The 17,566-nt window shown below is 44.7% G+C and overlaps 1 protein-coding gene across 3 annotated transcripts in view; it reads left to right on the forward strand.

Annotated features, from left to right (window-relative positions):
- PDZD2 (PDZ domain containing 2) overlaps positions 1 to 17,566 on the forward strand; it is a 204,716-nt gene that overhangs the window by 128,840 nt on the left and 58,310 nt on the right. For all 3 annotated transcript variants that reach the window (XM_037373554.1, XM_037373555.1, XM_037373556.1), the window contains exon 3: positions 6,968 to 7,370. In XM_037373554.1, coding sequence (XP_037229451.1) covers positions 6,968 to 7,370 — 403 coding nt within the window. The remainder of the gene's footprint in view (positions 1 to 6,967; positions 7,371 to 17,566) is intronic.

The raw sequence follows: 17,566 nt of genomic DNA on the forward strand, positions 1-17,566 counted from the left end.
GCAGGATAAAGGGTGGGAGGAAAGCTGTGGTGGTTGTTGGTCTTGGCCAATCCCATATGTAAGATCTTTGTGAAACTAATACTTGAAGCCAGTGGCTTCACCACCTTAGACCCTGCAGAAACTCTGTGGGATAAGACATGCTGTTTGCCTTGGGTTTTTTTCATGGAAAGACTTGCCTGGGGTGCTGTAAGCGATTTGTAGCACAACAAGGGAAAAGGAATTCAATTCTTCCAAATTCAAAGCCACATCATTGCATTGATACCAGGTAGAGTGAAGTGTCTCATCAGACTTTAGTCATGGTCCTATGTCGCAACGCTGAGCTGAATCCCATCTTCCAGCAAAAGCTGCAAGCAGGCAGTGAGCCCATGAAAACACAGGAGCAATCCTTCTTCCACTCACTTTTCAGCTTTCCTGACAGTTCAGGATTTCACAGTGGACAAAGAGGTCTTGCCCGGGGCCTCCTGCCAGCCTTGCCAGAAGCGTGTTTGCCCTGGGGGTCTTGCAGACTTGGGTGCTGGAGCATTTGTTCCTGTTTGAACATCAAATTCTTAATGGTTTGGTTTCTCTGGTGAACACGTCAGACTTTGCCCTACTTGTGCTTGCTGCTACTGTTGCTTCTCAAGAAGTTGGTGTGGTGGTGTGTTTTACAGGCTGACAGCAGCCAGCCTGCAAGCAGCTCGAGCATCACTGGATTAAAACTGTAGCTTTGAGCACCGCACTATCTGTGCTCACCCCAGTGCTGTAATCAGCACCAAACATGCTTGTACTGGTTTAGAAAAGGCCACAGAAATATACCTTGAAATTTAACTTCCAAATTAATTTTTCCTTCAAGATTTCAGTAGGTCTAGTTGCATTCCTTGCTATAAATTTAATAGTAAAAAATACGCCATAGACAGAATAACCCCCACCCTGGATTCAGAGTTTTTTTCTCCAGAAAGCCACCGATTTGGAATGAGCCTTCAATGAGAAAAACCCAGTATGGTGTAGAGAGCCACAGCCTCTGTGGGGCTCAGGGAGGTGCTGCTTAACCTTGGCCACAAGCCGAGGGCTGAGGGTTATTCATCCTCCTGGAGAGGGAGGTGGGAGCCCTCTAGCATACCCTGGGCTGTTTGAATGCACTTCCCTGGGTGTTACTAGTCTCTCACCTCCATGACTGACTTCTCCTTTGCCCTTTCTGCCTCTCCTGTTTATTAAAAGGCAGGCAGAGAACATTGCATCCCTTGCGTGTGCCAATACCAGCAGAGCTCAGGGCAGGAAAGGGCTTGTTGGTGATGAGGTGCTGGATCGAAGTCATTCTGGTGTGCTGTAGCTCTGCACCTGCAAGAGTATGTTGAAGTAGCAGCTGGGTTAACTAATGCCATTGCTTTCTGCTGAGATAAATTGTGGTTGGAGAGCTTAGTCCTCCAGAGAGGTGGAGGTAAAACAACCCAAGGAGGTAAAACATCCTGCAAGCTCAGCAGCAGCAAGGTTTGCTCGAGACTTCATAGCTCGGTGTTTTCCTCTGGCTGCATGCATCAAGGCAGAGTTGGCTCCTACCTAGAGACACGGCAATATGTGAGAATTACCTCCCGGTGGTTGCCAAAATCTGTTCTGTGAGCTGATCATTCTTGCATGGTGAGGGCAGTGAGGTGAGTGTTTCATGAGGAGCCACGTGCCCTTCCATCAGTCACTATCTGTTAGTCATTAATTTGCCCTGCTTTACCTGAAAAGCAAGTTAGCTCGTTTGCCGCTGTCATGGAGAGATGGTTTGTTAAGTTCAGCTTTTAAAATCCCCCTTGGGGCCGGAGGCTTCAGTTCTGCTAGAATCTGCACTGCCCTTCGTATTTCCAGCCTAAAGAAGATTTGGTTTCAAGATGTTTTACCATGCCAGAGGCTTTCAGAGAAAAGCATAAAAATTAGCAGTCTGTCTGTCCTGCTAAGGGCATTACACATCCTGGGGGAGCTAGGCGGGGGCTTTGAATGCATTCGTCTCAGCTGAGGATTCTCCTGCATGCCCTGGTGAGCTGCATGATGGGTTGGCTGGTGAGATGTCAGTGATGCTCTGTGTGTATCATTTCCAAAACACTTTCTGGTCTATCAGGATGAAAGGTTCTGGAGAAATGTTAAATAGTATTATTAGTGTAAAATAAACATACTTCTTCAATATTTCTGGTCCTAAAGTGGATCCAGATGCTTTCTTATGGCTGCTGGGTCTGCTTTGGTTTTTCTGTAACTCAGTGTGGCTGTCTGCATTTGTTCAAGTAAGATGGGATATGACAGAGAGCTTGTCACAGCATGCTCTTGTCAAGTCTGTAAACTTTATATTTATATATGCGGACACACACACATACATATATATGTATATATATATAAAAATGAAAAAAATGACTGGCTTACTCTAAGACACCGTTTCAGATTCAGACAACTTCTCACACAATGCCAAGGAACTTGGAATAAACTCAGTGAGTTTATCAGTTTTTATGATCACAGCAATCAGTTCAGCAGTGTAGAGGGGAAAGGGGATTTGGCTTTGTAACTCAAAAGAATTTCCAAAGGAAGTGGACGCATCCATCTCTACAGCTCTGATACAAAAAGTATTAAATGCCCCTTGATACCAGCTGCTGGTTGTGTTTTCCAGCCTGTGGTTCAGCTTTGTGAGATGTAACTTCCCAGCTCTGTTTCAACTGTAAAATAATTTCCCCCTATTTTTCAGGATTATTAACATTTTTATTATTTCTCTCCTACAGAGAAGAGCAAGTCTGCCCCACTGGTTAAGGCTGATGTTTTATACAGGCTGGGGTTTTATCGGAACTGGTGCCAGGGTGAGATCAAAACATCAGGAGCAGCCGGGTGGTCCTTCCTTCTGAGTGTGCTCGTGGGAAATGTTTCCAAACTGGTGTTTCAGTGGTATTTCAGACCCTGCTTGGTGAGGTGACACGGCAGCGTCTGAGGGGACCCCTAGCTGTGCCAAGGAGACTTGACACTACCTTGCAAAGACTGGCAAATACAGAAAGGGTGAAAGGGTCTTTTGCTGGTAAAATATTTTTATTTGCTAAGTAATACCACAGATGGATGATGAGCTCATAAAATCTTTTGCGTTCTTAAAATCAGTGATAATAGATGTGTTATGTGTTGTTCTGTGGCCTTAGAAGTAGCTGTCCAAGGTTTCTTAGCTGGTATACAAGATCCAGGGCTTTCACCAAATCCTGCTCCATCCCTCACAAACTAAAATGGGGAACAGTTAGTTTTAGAGTCTCAGTTTTCAATAAATCTGGATCAATCAAAGCTGCATTAGGGATATTTTTGTTCCATGCACCTTCTCCATCCAAGCTGAAGACAGTGTTCAAACTGAGCAACAACTTGAAGGTTGCAGCTGATTCCCCACATCTGTGCTGAGAGCTGTGTGTATGCTCATCAGCTGTGATCCTGCCCTGCCTGACACACACAGTTGGTGTATTGATTGCTAAAACCTCTATGAGTGCTCTACAGGGACCAAATCTAAAAAAAGGCTTGTCTACACTGCGCACGTTAAACCCCCTTGAGAAGTGAGATTTGGGGTCCTGTCTAGCTTTTGCAGTTTTATGCAGTCTAGAGGCTCTATAATTACATTTTATTGACTCCATCATGTTACTCCCTGACGTGGGACGCTCCTGGATTGATAGTGATTAAAATTCTGAAGGTTCTAACTTGTTTAATACAACCTTTCCTGTCTTTTGTCCAGTGTTGAGACCTTGCTGTGCTTCCCTGGGTTTTTGCGTTTTTTTTATTCTTTCTTAAGCAGGGGAAGAAATGGCAAAGGAAAAGGAAGCCAGCTATGTAGACTTCATGTACTTAGCAGAAATTAAAGGTGGCTCATGCTCCTTTGGTTAACAGCCCTGTCTTGGGAGAACAATACAGCAAATGAGCACAAATTTTTGGTATGTTAGTTTCCTATCTTGTCATATGCTTGGTGTTATACTAGGGCTGGCTTTCCAGCACAGGGTGCCTGGTCTTTGGTTTGAAACAAATTCTGAGATAATGATGCCACTTACTGTATCACTGGTACCAGCTGGTTTTACCCTGTCTGGAAATACCTGACATCATCTGGTGTATGTAGTCATTTGGTCCTGTGCTAAGGTAATTGCTCACTGACCCAGAGAAAACTTTTTTTTTTTCCTGAAAACTTATTGTGTGCTTTGAACTGCCGAGAACTACTCAAGAAGACATAAACCCGTGAGGTACTACAGGCTGCATGCCTGGAACATACAGGCCATCTTGACATATGGAGTAAATCAGCACGGCTCCGCTGACTTCAGCGCAGCTGCATCTATTACAGCTTACTGTAATCCTGCTCCAGACTGTAGGGATGGTTGTCTGTGAACAGTGGGTAGAAAAAAACACTCCTTTCTTTCTTCCCTTTTGATAGTTTCACACTTTACAAACAGAATAAAAGTGCCACTAGTGGAGGCGAAAAGGTAAATTATTTTTGCCTTTATAAAATTACTTTATTTGGAGATACGCAAAGTTCCCTCTCGTTCACCTTATTTCCTAAATCAAGTAGTTGATTAATGCATGCGCTTGGTTACTGGCATTCAAAAATACATCGTTTTTGTGATTAGTTCAGAGATAGAGATTGGTGTTTTTTCTTAAAAAAACCCATACCTGAACCTGCATGAAAACAAGTCGGGCAGAACTGACTCTGCATAAAAACAGGGTGGGCAGCACCCATGTAAGCCACAGGACTATGGGAAGAGGAGCTGCTTTTCTCTTTTTGTGTGCCAGGAGAAGCAATGCTATCAGGCTTATGTGTGATGGATCAGAGTGCAGTGGTATTGCTGCAAGCAAAAGTAATGAATTTTAATCAACTTTACTGGCTGCCTTGAAATTTGAGTTGAAAGATAAATGTGAAAAACAGGCAGCCCATATTGTTTCTGGAACAAAACTGACCCTTTTCTGTTGATTAAAAGATTTTTTTCTTTTAACTTGATAATCAAGGATACTTCAATCTTAGTTCTGGAATTTTTTGTAGGCTAATCCTTCAGGTTCTGCCAGCCCTGGCTCCCTCCCTGAGCCAGGTGTCACCTCGTGGCCACCCAGACGGCTGACCTTGGCTGCAGAGGTTTTACAACCAGCAGGGCTCGCTGGCTGGCTGTTTTTAGCTGTTCTGAAAAAGATGGTTTAAGGTCTTTATTTAAATATCCTTAATGTTTAAAAAAAGACATGCACACCCACACAGAAGGCTTGCCTGGTGAAAACTGCTGAGTGGTCTGTCCAGGGAGTTGGAGTCCGGTTTATATTCATTGGGGAAATTTAGCACAGCCAGCATACTTGTCCTTCCCCTCTGTTGCTCCAGGGCTGCTTTTAAGGTTATGTAGTCACCATGTTCATTTGGGCATCGGTCTTCCTAATTAAATATAAGTGATTTGAATCCTGAGGTTGTCTGTGGGGGACATCTAAGCTTTGGGAAGAAGTGGACTGAAACTATCAGTTCATGTCCCTGGACAGAAGCACGCACCCATCGTGTTATTTCCAGCAGCTGCCAGGCTGGTCCAGATTACTTTGAGTAGTTGGGAGTGCTTTCCTCACTCCACCGTACCGAAGTTTGCCGCAGGGGTTATCATAGCTGCTTTTCCTGTTTTGCCATTAAGTCACCGCTGTGCAGGAATGAGTTTGAAGGGTTGTATTTAAGGCCAAACAACTTTTAAGAAAGGGAAGGGGAAAATCAGCCTACAAGCATCAGGGAGGAAAAAAATACTGGTGGAAGACTTCTGAGTTGCTCCTCCTCTCTCAACTGCAAGCGCTGTGTTATTTTCTCTTAGGATCTTCTATGGTTCGACTCCACACCTAGTTTCTCATCTCCTCTGATAGCTGTAGGCTCCGCAACTGCTCCATATTAGTGAAGGGTTCATTGCAGCTGCAGCAGAAGCTTATTTGATGTTCTGGGACATTATTGCTGCTTTCACTAGTGAGAAAGGCAATATATTTTGGGGCCTGAGTTAGTCTGAAAGGGCACATACAAACCTGTGAAGTACAAATTCCAGCTTGTTTGTGCTCTCAGTTGGTTACACCCTTGGCTCAGAACCCAAATATTTCAAGAATTTGGGTTGAGGTATATCCTTTCCCAAAAGAGGCATGAAGTTAGATTCCCCTTTTGCATCAATGGGTGCAGTTTCTGTAAGGTCACTGAGTGCTTGAAGCAGAAATGTTAATACCTTCAAGGCATGTCCAGAGACTTTGGGAGAGGAGGCGATGTTTTGCTCTGGTATGAGAACAAGTTGGCTGCTCCTTGTACAGTGAGATGACTTGGCTCTTGCTTTGATTAGAATACACTTGCTGTAAAGGAAGCCCGCCTTATTTCCATGTCCTCTTACAGGAGCCAGGATGGCTTATAGTGCCACGCTTTGCCATACTGAGGCCATTGGTGGTATGCCTGCTTATGCCGGTAGCTGATTTTTTTTTTTCTTTTTTTTTTCTCTTTTTCCCTGAGGCCTTCAAAGCATGAATGCACGTCGAAGCAGAAGATTAGTTTCACTAAGGAGGCTCATTTCAGATGCAAATGCTCTATGGGCTGCTGCACAAATGAAGCCTGCCTGTTTTTTTAATTAAAAAAAAAAATTATTTATTTTAATGCCCCACTGGAAACATTCTCTGCTTTGCTTTGCTTGCTTCACCTTTCCATGTTGCTGGGCTGCAGGTTCAGAGGTTGGGCTGCACATCTGGGAACACATTTGGTGGCATTTACCGGTTGTGTTACACTGTGGTGGGATCGGTCTGGGTGGCTGGTAGGGCTGTTATTCCCCATGTTATTCCTGGTATTACTTCCCTCTGTTACTGAAGGAAGAGAGCATTTGCTGATGCCTCAGTGTCATGACATGTCCACGCACCGGGTAATAAGCTGCCTGAGAAAGTGCATGAACATCACAGGGCGCAGTGTGTTGGGGTGCCTGGGTGGGATGCAGGGACCATGAGGAGAGTAGTCGGTAATCCCTGTGCATCCCTTTCCTTGCAGTTACCTGGCCGAGCAGTGCTGGAATGGCGGCTTCGTCTACCTGATCATGTTGCGCCGCATCAAGCGCAAAGCCCCTCTTCCTCCCTCCAACGGCAACAACAGCAACAGCTGCGACCCCAAAGCCAAGCCCAGCCCCGAACCTGGCGACAGAGCAGCTCAAAATGGGAAAAGGACCAGGAAGTTTGGGGTCATCACCAGAACACCAGGTGGCAAGGACAGCAAAGAAAAGCCAGGCTCGGAGAACGGCAACGGGCACTGCACTCCCATGGAGGTGGAGGTTGCCCAGCCAGAGACCTCCGAAGCAGAGAGCAATGGGGAGGAACAGCTTCGGGGCACCACGGGGCAGTACCGGTGCCGGCTGTCAGATGGTGGTGTGCCGGACATTGGTGACCAGTCTGCCCAGGTACGTTTGCGTTGGGTTTTTCTAGAGAAGGAAGCAGCAGGCGTGCAAGTGAATTAAGGGAGTTTCTCAAACAGTTTCCCTGGTTTCAGTGCTCTGCCCTCAGGCTGAGCCTCCGCGTGACAACCTGCGCTGTTGGGGAACCAAGCAATGTGATGGGGCCAAAAACAGGGTGGCGGGAGGATTAGAGAGTTTAATAATGGTGAAAAACCTCTGTCATGCTCTGTCTGTGATGGAAGGGAAGACCCTTGTATCTCTGACCTGTCAGGGTTGGCCTCAGGATTTCTTTTGTTGAGACAGCTGATGACCTTGTGACACGAGGCCAGGAGGTGTCAGTGGAAGATGGTTGCTTTGTCCTTCGGGGCTTCATGTTTAGCTCTGAGCTTGACGACACCTTAAAGCTCACAGTAACACCGGAATCTGAAGCTTTCCTTTTCAGCGCACCAAACCACAGTGCATTTATTTGTGTTACAAAACTTGTTTGGCCAGTGTTTGGGGGCCACGTGGAAGTTATTGTGAATTTTGCTCCAAGTTGATGAGATGGATGATTTGTTAATGTTTGGGATGACGGTGGGATTGGGGGTTTCATCGCTTGTCTCTTCATCCTAATGGAGATCTTGGGGTTTGTTGCCTGACTAGAATTGCAGCATTGCTGAATGGAGAAAACTAACCTGAGCCTTGATCAGGTTTCAGTATATATCTAACACCAGAAAAGCTGTCTGCCAATCTTTCCAGAGACACTGATAGTATAAACAGATGAACCCTCCTTTGTTGGGCTTGTGGCTTGCTGCAGCAGCTGGGTTTGGTTTTAAGACTTCAAAGCTGGTAACAGAGCAGTATAAGTGGACATCATTATGTTGAGGAAAGCAAGGGTTTAAATGTGTCCCGGAATTAGTGCTCTGCAGTACTACTGTGGGGTGGTTGTGAACTTATATTTAGCTTAAAGTGTATTTGGAGGAGCTAAAACTGATTTTAAGAAATGCTGGTCTTGAAGAAGTGTAATTGAGAAAACCTGCTCTTCCCATCAGTGAGGCACGTTGGATGTCATGGTGCAACAGGAAGGGGAGGATGTTAATGTACTGTTCTTGCAAACCTCCTAATTGCAGTCTTTCTGAAAGAAAACATTAGCAGTTTTTAAATAAATTAATCAATCCTTCAGTACTTTGAAAGGTCTGGTCCATATAAAAATTTCTTGAATCTGTTCTGAAGATGTCTAATTAAACACGTGTTATAAATGAAGATGATCAGAATTTGTTTTAAGTGAAAAGCCTATATATTTTTTTTTAAAAAAAAAAAACCACAACAAAACAACAAAAACAACCACCAAACTCTCAATCCGGAGAAATCTTGTGCTATTGTTATCTTCATATTTTGAGTAATTTTGGTTTGAGAAATAAATTGTTAAATTCAGAACATACACATCTCAATTTGAGCAATAAATACATTTTTAATGCAAAGCACATACACGATGGCTTTGTAAAATGTAAAATCTTCGTTGAGTCACTGCAAATTTAGGAGCTATAATCTGTTCAGTTGTGGTATATCTGTTGTGAAGTCTTTTGGGAGGCACAGCTGTTTAGTAAAATTGCTTCTCTTGCTCTCTCTTTTACACCCCTCACTCCCCCAATATTTTGCTTAGAAATATGACCTCTGTGTGTGTCAGTATTAATTACATTTTCCTGACATTTGAGCGAGGAGAAATATGAATAGCTGGAGCCTGAATAGCATGCCTTGCTCATCCTTTGCTTTTTAAAGATAAGGGGGCCTTACAGAAGCCCAGCACTTCATCACTTTAGCATCTGTGGGGTAACTGCTATCAGAGTAACGAGTGGCTTAATTCAGTTTCTTAGTAAGTATTGAACAGTGACAGTGAATAAAATTTTCAAAATTGAGTCCTCTTAAAAAAAATAAAAATTTTAAAAGGCATGGAATAAAGACACTTGGGAGCCTCAAATCTCACTTCCAGCTCTGTTTTCAAAGCGTGACCTGGCACTTGGGCATGTGAGATCCAGCCGTGTCAGGAGGCGTTTGAAAACAGCATCCAGGATGTTGTGTCAGAAGTTGCAGCCTCCTTCCAGGCTTCAAAGTGTGAGCCAAACCTCTTGTAGACACAGGATGAGCTGTCTTCTCCTGAGCAGGGAGCCCTGCCAGCGCACCCTCTGCAGGGAGAGCAGCTCCATCCCCACTGCCCGGCCCGCACTCACCATCTCCTTCGCGCCTTGACTAACTGAATATCCAGGGCTGTTGGCCTCTGGGAAGCACTGTGCTTGCTTGGAGAGGATGAGAGCCAGCCTGCCGCGGGCTAGAGGTTGGCTGCAGGCTGGAGGAAAGAGTTCCAGAAGCCGCTCGGTGACTGACACTGCTGCGGGAGGACATCACAGGTCCTCCACACTCCTCTGCTCCTCCCCACTGCTCCTTCCCTTTTCCCTACCACAGGACACTGGAAAATTACTGAAATTGGACTATGAAGTCCAGGCAAAAAGGCTTTTTTCTCCTTGTAGAAAGTCACTTTGATGCTGTCATCACCAGAACAGGGGAGGAGAGATGGCGTCATATCTGCATGTCTTCAGCCTCTGCTGTACTGAACCCGGCAGCCAGCTCCTGGTCAATGCCTTGGGGGTGTTGTGCTGGCAGTGCTTTTGAGGCATCCATGTGTCTTCAGTGTTGTTTGCTTTCTGGGTACCTCCTCTCCCATGACCGTAGGTTTGTTCTCCTGTTTTCTCGCTGCATGCTACTAATAACAGCAATGCTGAAGTCGTGAAACAAGAGGCGAGACGAATACTGTTTGTCAAGTGAACTTGCCAGGAGATTCCTGTGTTACTGGTTTGTGTGCATGTGTGAGTCCCCTTCTTCAGGCTTGCTTTCATCTCCCGCATCTTGGTCTGTCTCTCCTGTGCGCTTGGCATTGCTGGCGCTATGTATAAACAAATCTGCCCGGCTGCTTGCTGGGATGTAACCCTCAGTAAATATTGTACCTGTCAATTAGCAGGCGGCATTTAATGTTTACAGGTGGCTAAGTTGTGCTGCAGTATTTTTAGGATAAACTGAAATGCCCTTTAAAACATGGGGATTCAAAGCAGCAAGGCTGTATCTACCTGGCAGGAAGATCCCAAAGGGCTGGGAACCAGACCTGACCTTGGAGAGGACCCAGGCTGGCTGCAGCGGGAGTTGTGGGCAGTGATTTAAGACCAGGCAATCTCAGAGCCAGAGTAATGATCCGTCACATCCTGGGAAGGTTGGGGAGCTTAGCTACAGAAAAGTTTACTACTTTTATTCAGTGACCGGAGACAGGGTGGAGTTTTGTAGGCTGGTAATTATAAGGACACTGATGACAGAGGAGTATGGGGAGGGGCTGCTGGAGTCAGCTGAAAAATGATAAAGAAAAGGAAACTAGGAGGTTTCTTCACAATACACAGATTTTGTGGTTTCATTGTGTTGACTGGTAGGACAGAATCCCTCACTTTTTGTTCTCAGTTCCTCTGTTTTTGGTGTGGTGTTTTTGGGAGACCTGTGGACCGCTTCCTTAGCTGTGCAGCCCCTAGGAGTGCCCAGAGGTGGTCAGGTACAGCTGGCATGGACAGGGATCAGAACTAAGGCTGCAAGGACCAGGGTTATGAGTGTGAGGGGTGGGAGTGTAGCTATCAAAAGGGACCTGGACTGATCCAGGTCTGGCCAGCCTGACAGAGGTTTCATTGATGAAACCAGAAGAAGCTTGGCTGGAGATGAAGTATACCAGAGCAGACTGGCTACCTTTGCTTCCTCTGGCTCCAGCAGGATGGTCTGAAAAGTCCTTGTACAGCAATCATTAAAAGCAAAAATGAGACACCTCCTGAACCCCCTTGAATCCTCTTGCTTCTGTATAAGCATCCAGATGAGCAAGGGATTGAAATCCAGATCCAAATATAGCAGTCAGTGGTGGGAGCTGTGTAAAGGAGATTGGGCAAAGTGCTTTAATAGCAATGGGAAGCAGGGGAGAGGGGCTGAGGCTCTCCGTTTGGGCATTTTTCCATTGGGAGAAAAACATGGCATGGGAAAAGTGCAGGGTGCACGCTGGGTCTCCCAGGCTGGTGGTGGCGCAGCAGCGTGGGGCTGTGGTGGGATGCCTTTCCAGGATGGAAACAGGTCAGCATCTGGTGGCCCCCCATAAAGTGTGTCTGGTGTTCTTCTGAAGCAGGTGTACCATCTAATAAAAGAAAAGAGGCGGGAAGGTGAGGGGACATTAATGCCACGCCTCACAAGGTTTTCGGGGGAGATCTGGGTTATAGTGGGGCTTCAAGATCTTGTCTCCATGTTATTAACCCAAGTTACTCTGCAGTGGGTTGGAGCTGCCAGAGCAGTGTGTCTCACCAGCTTTATTGTCTTACAGACCAACTGAGCCCAGCTTTCATAGACCACAACCCTCTCCAGACTCGTGAGTGTGTACACAGGTGCACACAGATGTGTGTGTACGTAAAAAGACTGGCCAGGTCTTTGCCAGCCAGCACTTGCTTTTGTATTGCTGCAGCTGTGTGACACTTGGTTTCATTTTATCAGCAACTCTCTTCTTAGTTTGGGCCCAATATTGCTTTTATATTTTTTTTAAGGTGGCTTGTCTCAGGAAATGGTGAATGCGTTTGACTTGCATTTTGCTTTGTAGGTAGGAAAGGCTGACAGCCTTTCTATAGCAGTATTTACCGATTAGCATTGGTAAATGCCAGCTTTGCCTTCCGTTTTGCTTAATGGAAAATATTCCTTATCTTGCCAAGCAGAAGAGGAAGGCTAATGCATGTTACAGGAATCAAAACATGAGGCTTGAAATGATGTACTGGCTTTAAGCATTTTACTATTTTTTGAATGTGATGGAGGAAAAAAACATTCTCATCCAGTTGCTGTACCAAAATGAAAACCTTGCTGTGAGCAAGGTACTCCACTGAAGCTGAGCTGCTTTACATCAACTTTTTTTGGCAACCTAAGCAGTAATTAATGTTTCATCAAGGCTTTTATGGAACTCATATGATGCATGTTTTAGACATAAATAACTCTATTTTTAGTTCTTAATGTAGACACCTTTAGTCATGTAAAGGCCTTCCTCAGAATATGTTTCTGTTCTTAACGTCTTTTATCTGTTGTGTTTGCTTCCAGCTTTCATTAACATGAATCCTGGGGCTATCTACTGCCTTGAAGTTTTAATGTGCACTGTGATAAACATGTCTTCCCTCTCTCTTGCCTGTTTTGGGTTGTAAACTCTCTTAGGGACAAGGGCTGTCTTTTAATTGCAGCTGTACAGTGCTGGCAAAACTTGGCCTTGCTTTTGCTTGAGGTTTTAGGAAGTGCTTTGATGTAACTAATAGTGAAATTACAGTAACTTTTTTTTTATTATTGTGCTGCCAGTTATGTTCCCCCTTGCAGTAAAACAACCGTCGTCACAGCTTTCAGGGGTTAAGTCTCCTAGCTGACAGATTTTTTCAACTGACTCTAAGGTTTTGCCTTTCTTTGCTGTGATTTAAGTGATAGCCACAGCTGTGGTAGCTGTAAATCTTAATTTTGAATAGCAATCTGTCCTTTTATTCTGTTTTTGGATTGAATTTTCCAAGGGTGCGGTGGAGGGCTGGGTGTAGAGAGAGTCTGGTAATGGGTAAGTTGTAATGAGTAAGTTTTAATCTGTCATCTTGAAACAGAGTCCTCACTGTTGGAAATGAGCTGTCCCCAAAGGCAGCACAGATAGGTGTGAGGTTGTGTTACAGGAGGTCTCGGCCGTGCTCAGCTATCACCAGCCGTAGGTGAGAGCACCAGTACGAAAGCATTTCCCACCTACACTGAAAGTGTGGGGTTGGTTTTTTTTTCATTTTTCGTGGGTATTTAAAGATACAGCAAACTCACAACTGGAATGCAAAGGACTGGCTTTAGCTGAAATATAAGTTCACACCATTTTATGTTTTAATCATTAAGTGTGAATGTTTGAAACCAAGTGGACGTGCCTAAAAATAGAGTATGCTGTTTGCTTAGGTGCTGTAATGTTTCAGGTGTTAGTTGAGATTATAAAGCTACATACATTTAATTTTTGAGGCAGGTGCTGAAACTGCGTAGCAAACCCAAAGGATTCATGTCGCTGACAGATGTAACACCATTTCCCAGGAGAGACCTGTCTTTAGCTGATGTGGGAACATGGTGACTTACTCTAGGATGGACTTTAATCTACTGCAGGCGGTGAGAGTGTTCTGAGAAACTTCAAACTAACCAACTAACCATTCCCAGTAGCCCAGCAAGAGGATGAGTGTGGGCAAGATACCCAAGGGAACGCGAAAACTTTTTAACACTTAAAAGCCTGAGCTTCCCAGCCCAGCACTTGCTGGGCTCTAACCCTGCAGGGTCAGGGATAGCTGAGAAGCCCTTTGGCTGATGGTGCAGTAAAGCCTCTGTCAATGGCAAGAAGGGAGCAGCCCGGGGAGGTTGCAATCCAGATGGCGATGGCTTGGGATGACAAATGACTCCAGCAGATTCTTGTAAGGGGTGATGATGTAGTTCAGGTGTCTGCAATGGCTGATAAAATGTTTAAAGCCCTTGCCAAGGAAATGATGTCAACAAGCAGTCTGTCTCAGGAGGCGGATCCCTGGGGGACACTCTTAATTTAAGTTGCAGATTTTTCATCCACTCTGCTGTGATACCTGTTTTGTGTATTTTAATTGTGTGTTTGTATTTGAGGGAGGGTATGTTTTTGCTTTAGATTTTCCCTCAGGCTTTGTCCCCTAAGACACATCTCTTCCTTGGGGAAAGTACTGCTGTTTCAATGAAAGAATGCCGAGTGTCTGGTGGCTGTTTGTCCAAACAAGGTGAGTTGTTGGATCAGTAGTGGACACTTGAATGCAATCAGAGTTGTGTCTGTACTGCTGGCTCCTGCTTATTTTGAAGACATGGAAACTTCACATGGTCAACACTGTGTAATTCATATTAAGGGCTACTTGGGCGTTGGGTTTTTTTCCCCCCTCTTTCAAGTGGTGTAGGAGATACCTGCTGTGTGGCTTGCATCATTCAGAGGTAGAAGCCAAAGGCTTCAGTAGCTCAGTGCTAAAAAATATTCATAGGCAGTAGTGATGGACAAACAACTTCTGTCTTGGAATAATTTATTGGCAAAGAAATGTAGATATTCTGCCCCCTGCCCATCCCCCCCCCCCCCTTTTGATTTGTCTTGGAGTTGTTTAGCTTGCTTGTACAACAATGAAAACAAACCCCAAGGCAGCAGATGAAAGCAGGATTCCCGCTGTCAAATCAGCCTTAAAAATAACCTGCTTGAGATCAGATGAAAAATATACTTATTATCCACTAATGAAATAATTGGTTTGTTAAGAATCTGCAAAAATCAGATTTTGGCATGATTTTCTGGTACTGAGTCATTCACACTAATATCTGTGATGTGAAGAGTGATGGCTTTTGACTGTATCTTGAGATTGACGTGTTTGAGCTACTCACCTGGTATGTGATCATGCAAGTTAATTTCCCGGCTACTGATCCATCTCTCCCACCTGCCGGCTGGGGAATGGGGATAGTGGGAGGAGGCACGATTTGACCCAAGGTGGGGCAGACAGCTGGGAGCAGTGCTTTTAATTTATCCCACATCAGTGGAGGATGCTGGGGAGTGGTGTGCTGACGTGGCCATCCCAGTGTATTCCCTGTCGAAGAGGATGCTGCACTGGTCGTTGCTGGTCTGAATGCGATGCATTTCTGTTTGGGAGATTTTGTTCTGGTTGTATACTGGTTTTCAGCTGTGTGTGAGCAGCACATTGGCTGCCAGCTCCCAATGAAGCCTATTGAAGTAATTTTGGTTTTACTGCATGAAACTTAGAACTTTCTCTTAAGTGTCACGTTTCCAAAGCAACTTCGTGGCCAGTGAAGAAAAGCTTGCGCTTTGCTTCTGTGGCTATTATAGGGGAAAACCTGTGAACTTCCTAAGTGGGAACGGTGCAGATGGACAGTTGAAATGCAGAGGAAGGAAGGTATCCCATGGGCTATGGTAGGGCCCGTGGCAGTCACTGTGTGCGTACAGACCTTGTGTGGTTATTGGTATTCTCATCAGGGCTTATCTCTGTTTTTATTTAAAAATTGTTACTTATTTATACCAGGTTCAGCTGAATTGCTGCTGTGACAGAAAGTGCTTTTTTGTAGACAACTATTTTACATTTTCCATTTTACTGTCTAGCTTTTTAACTACTTACTGTGTTTCTGTTTTCCATTTGTTTACACCTTGCTCCTGCCAAGCTTTTCTTTAATACAAGATTTCAAAGCAATTTTTCCTTTCTAAACATAGATTTGCAGCTTCTTGAACATGGCACAGTCAAAATCAGTCAAACCCCTTTAAACTCCCCTGCAATTAGCTGGTGAAAGGGGGGAAGAACGGCTCCAATGTCTTTTACTTATTTATTTCTTTTCCTCAACACTCCGAGGAAAAACGTTCCTTTTTGTTTTATTAATGATGTGCTTATGAAATCAAGCGTTTGATGGTATGCACTTGGAGGAGGCAGAAGGCGAGCTTCCCCACGTCGCTCTGGCAGCGTGCGTCCTTTCTGATCTGTAGCATGCTAGTTTGTTCCAGATGTAGGCTCGCTCTGAACAGAGGCTGCCTGATGTACAATGGCTTCATGGTGGATAAGGATGGCCTGTGGGGACCCACTTGAAGCTGCCAGCTGTATTCTCTGTTCCCACTTGTGGTCTGTTACATAAGATGACCTTTATTATTATTTTTTTTTTATTTGTTTGTTTGTGATTAATCCAAGTAGAATATTCACACTGTCTTTAGAAACATTTTAATTACTTGTAGCTTAGGCACTTTGAACAGCCTGAAGTGGAAAAATCTGGTCCAAAGGGCTGCCTGCTTGAAAGAGCCAACTGAGGAGGAAAGTTGAGTCACCTAAGAGTGATGTAACTGCAGAGAACAAAAATCAGCCATCAGCCCAACTGCAGCCTGACTTGACCATCTGTGTTTCTGCTTGCTGTGTGAGGGGGGTAGAAAAAAAAAAGTAGGTCTGAGAGGGACTTCAAGAGATGATCCCGTCTTATCTCCTGAGACCGTCTTTGACAAATGTTGGTCCGTTGTGTCCATGAAACCCTTCCACTGAGAGGAATCCACAGTCCCTCTGTGTAGGCAGGTCTTCTGCTGGCACTGAGTTTACAAGCAAAGTCCATCAGCTGGATCTGAGCAGAGTTAAAGTATTTACTTCCAGGAGGTGGGGAACAAATGAAAGGAAATTTTGACTTTTCATTCCTTTGACGCTCTCAAAGCAAGCATGGGTGTCTTTCTGAGTGTTCCCTCTTGGCCAAATCTCAGGTGAATTGCATTAAATTTTCTGGATTGTCGTATGCAGATATTCAGCCCATGTTTTCTACTGAGCCCTTTCCACTTTGGTTCTCAAGTGCTGAGCTGTGTTACTGTGGCTTGACTTTGGTTAAGGGATGTAGGTTGGTCTCCTCACTCTTGAGAGTGGCCAGAGCTGGGTACCACCTAGCCCCTGGCTGCGTCAGGAGCTGGCAGTGCCTCTCTCTCTGTTCTTGCTGAGAATGTCTGGATTTCGATATACCTGGCTGGACTGGCATCAGCACATCTCTGCTTTGGGCATGAAATGCTTTTTTGCACCAAGAGCTGTGGGTGCACGTAAGCAGATTTATTGTGTGGCTTGTGAACAAAGCTGGGGGGATTATTCCGAGTCATATATAAATGAAGCTATAAGAATTATTCCAAGAGGATGGAAAAGTTCAGAAGTGAATAGGAATATAAAACTGACAGCAGCCAAGCAGCAACCAGAACTGTGCAGGCAATCAGAGGAGACTGGTCAGCAGTTAAACTCGTCCTCCTCTGGGCAGGGATCATGCAGGCTCCAAGGACAGTGACATCAGTCCTGTAAACTGCCAAATGTAACTACACTTGGAGTTTCCCTTGGGTATTGTAAGTCTCTGGAGTGGAGTGAATATGCCAGAATCCTAGCTTTCATTAAAGACTAAGTGAGCTTGTAGTCTTTTTGTTTATGAAGGAAAGCTTGAAAATACGATCTGTTAAAAAATTTCAAAATTGAAGACATACATCACTCTGCTTCTTTCGTTTTCTTTTTTTGAAGTGTTTAGGCTTTGTGTTGTTGAACCTGGGAATCTCCAATAACTCAGAAAAACTGGTTTTAAGGAAAATTTAAATGCATTTACAAGTCCTTGGATTTAGCACAGAGCTTTACTGGTAA

The sequence above is a fragment of the Falco rusticolus genome, chromosome Z, assembly GCF_015220075.1.
Source record: "Falco rusticolus isolate bFalRus1 chromosome Z, bFalRus1.pri, whole genome shotgun sequence".
Lineage (NCBI taxonomy): Eukaryota > Metazoa > Chordata > Aves > Falconiformes > Falconidae > Falco > Falco rusticolus.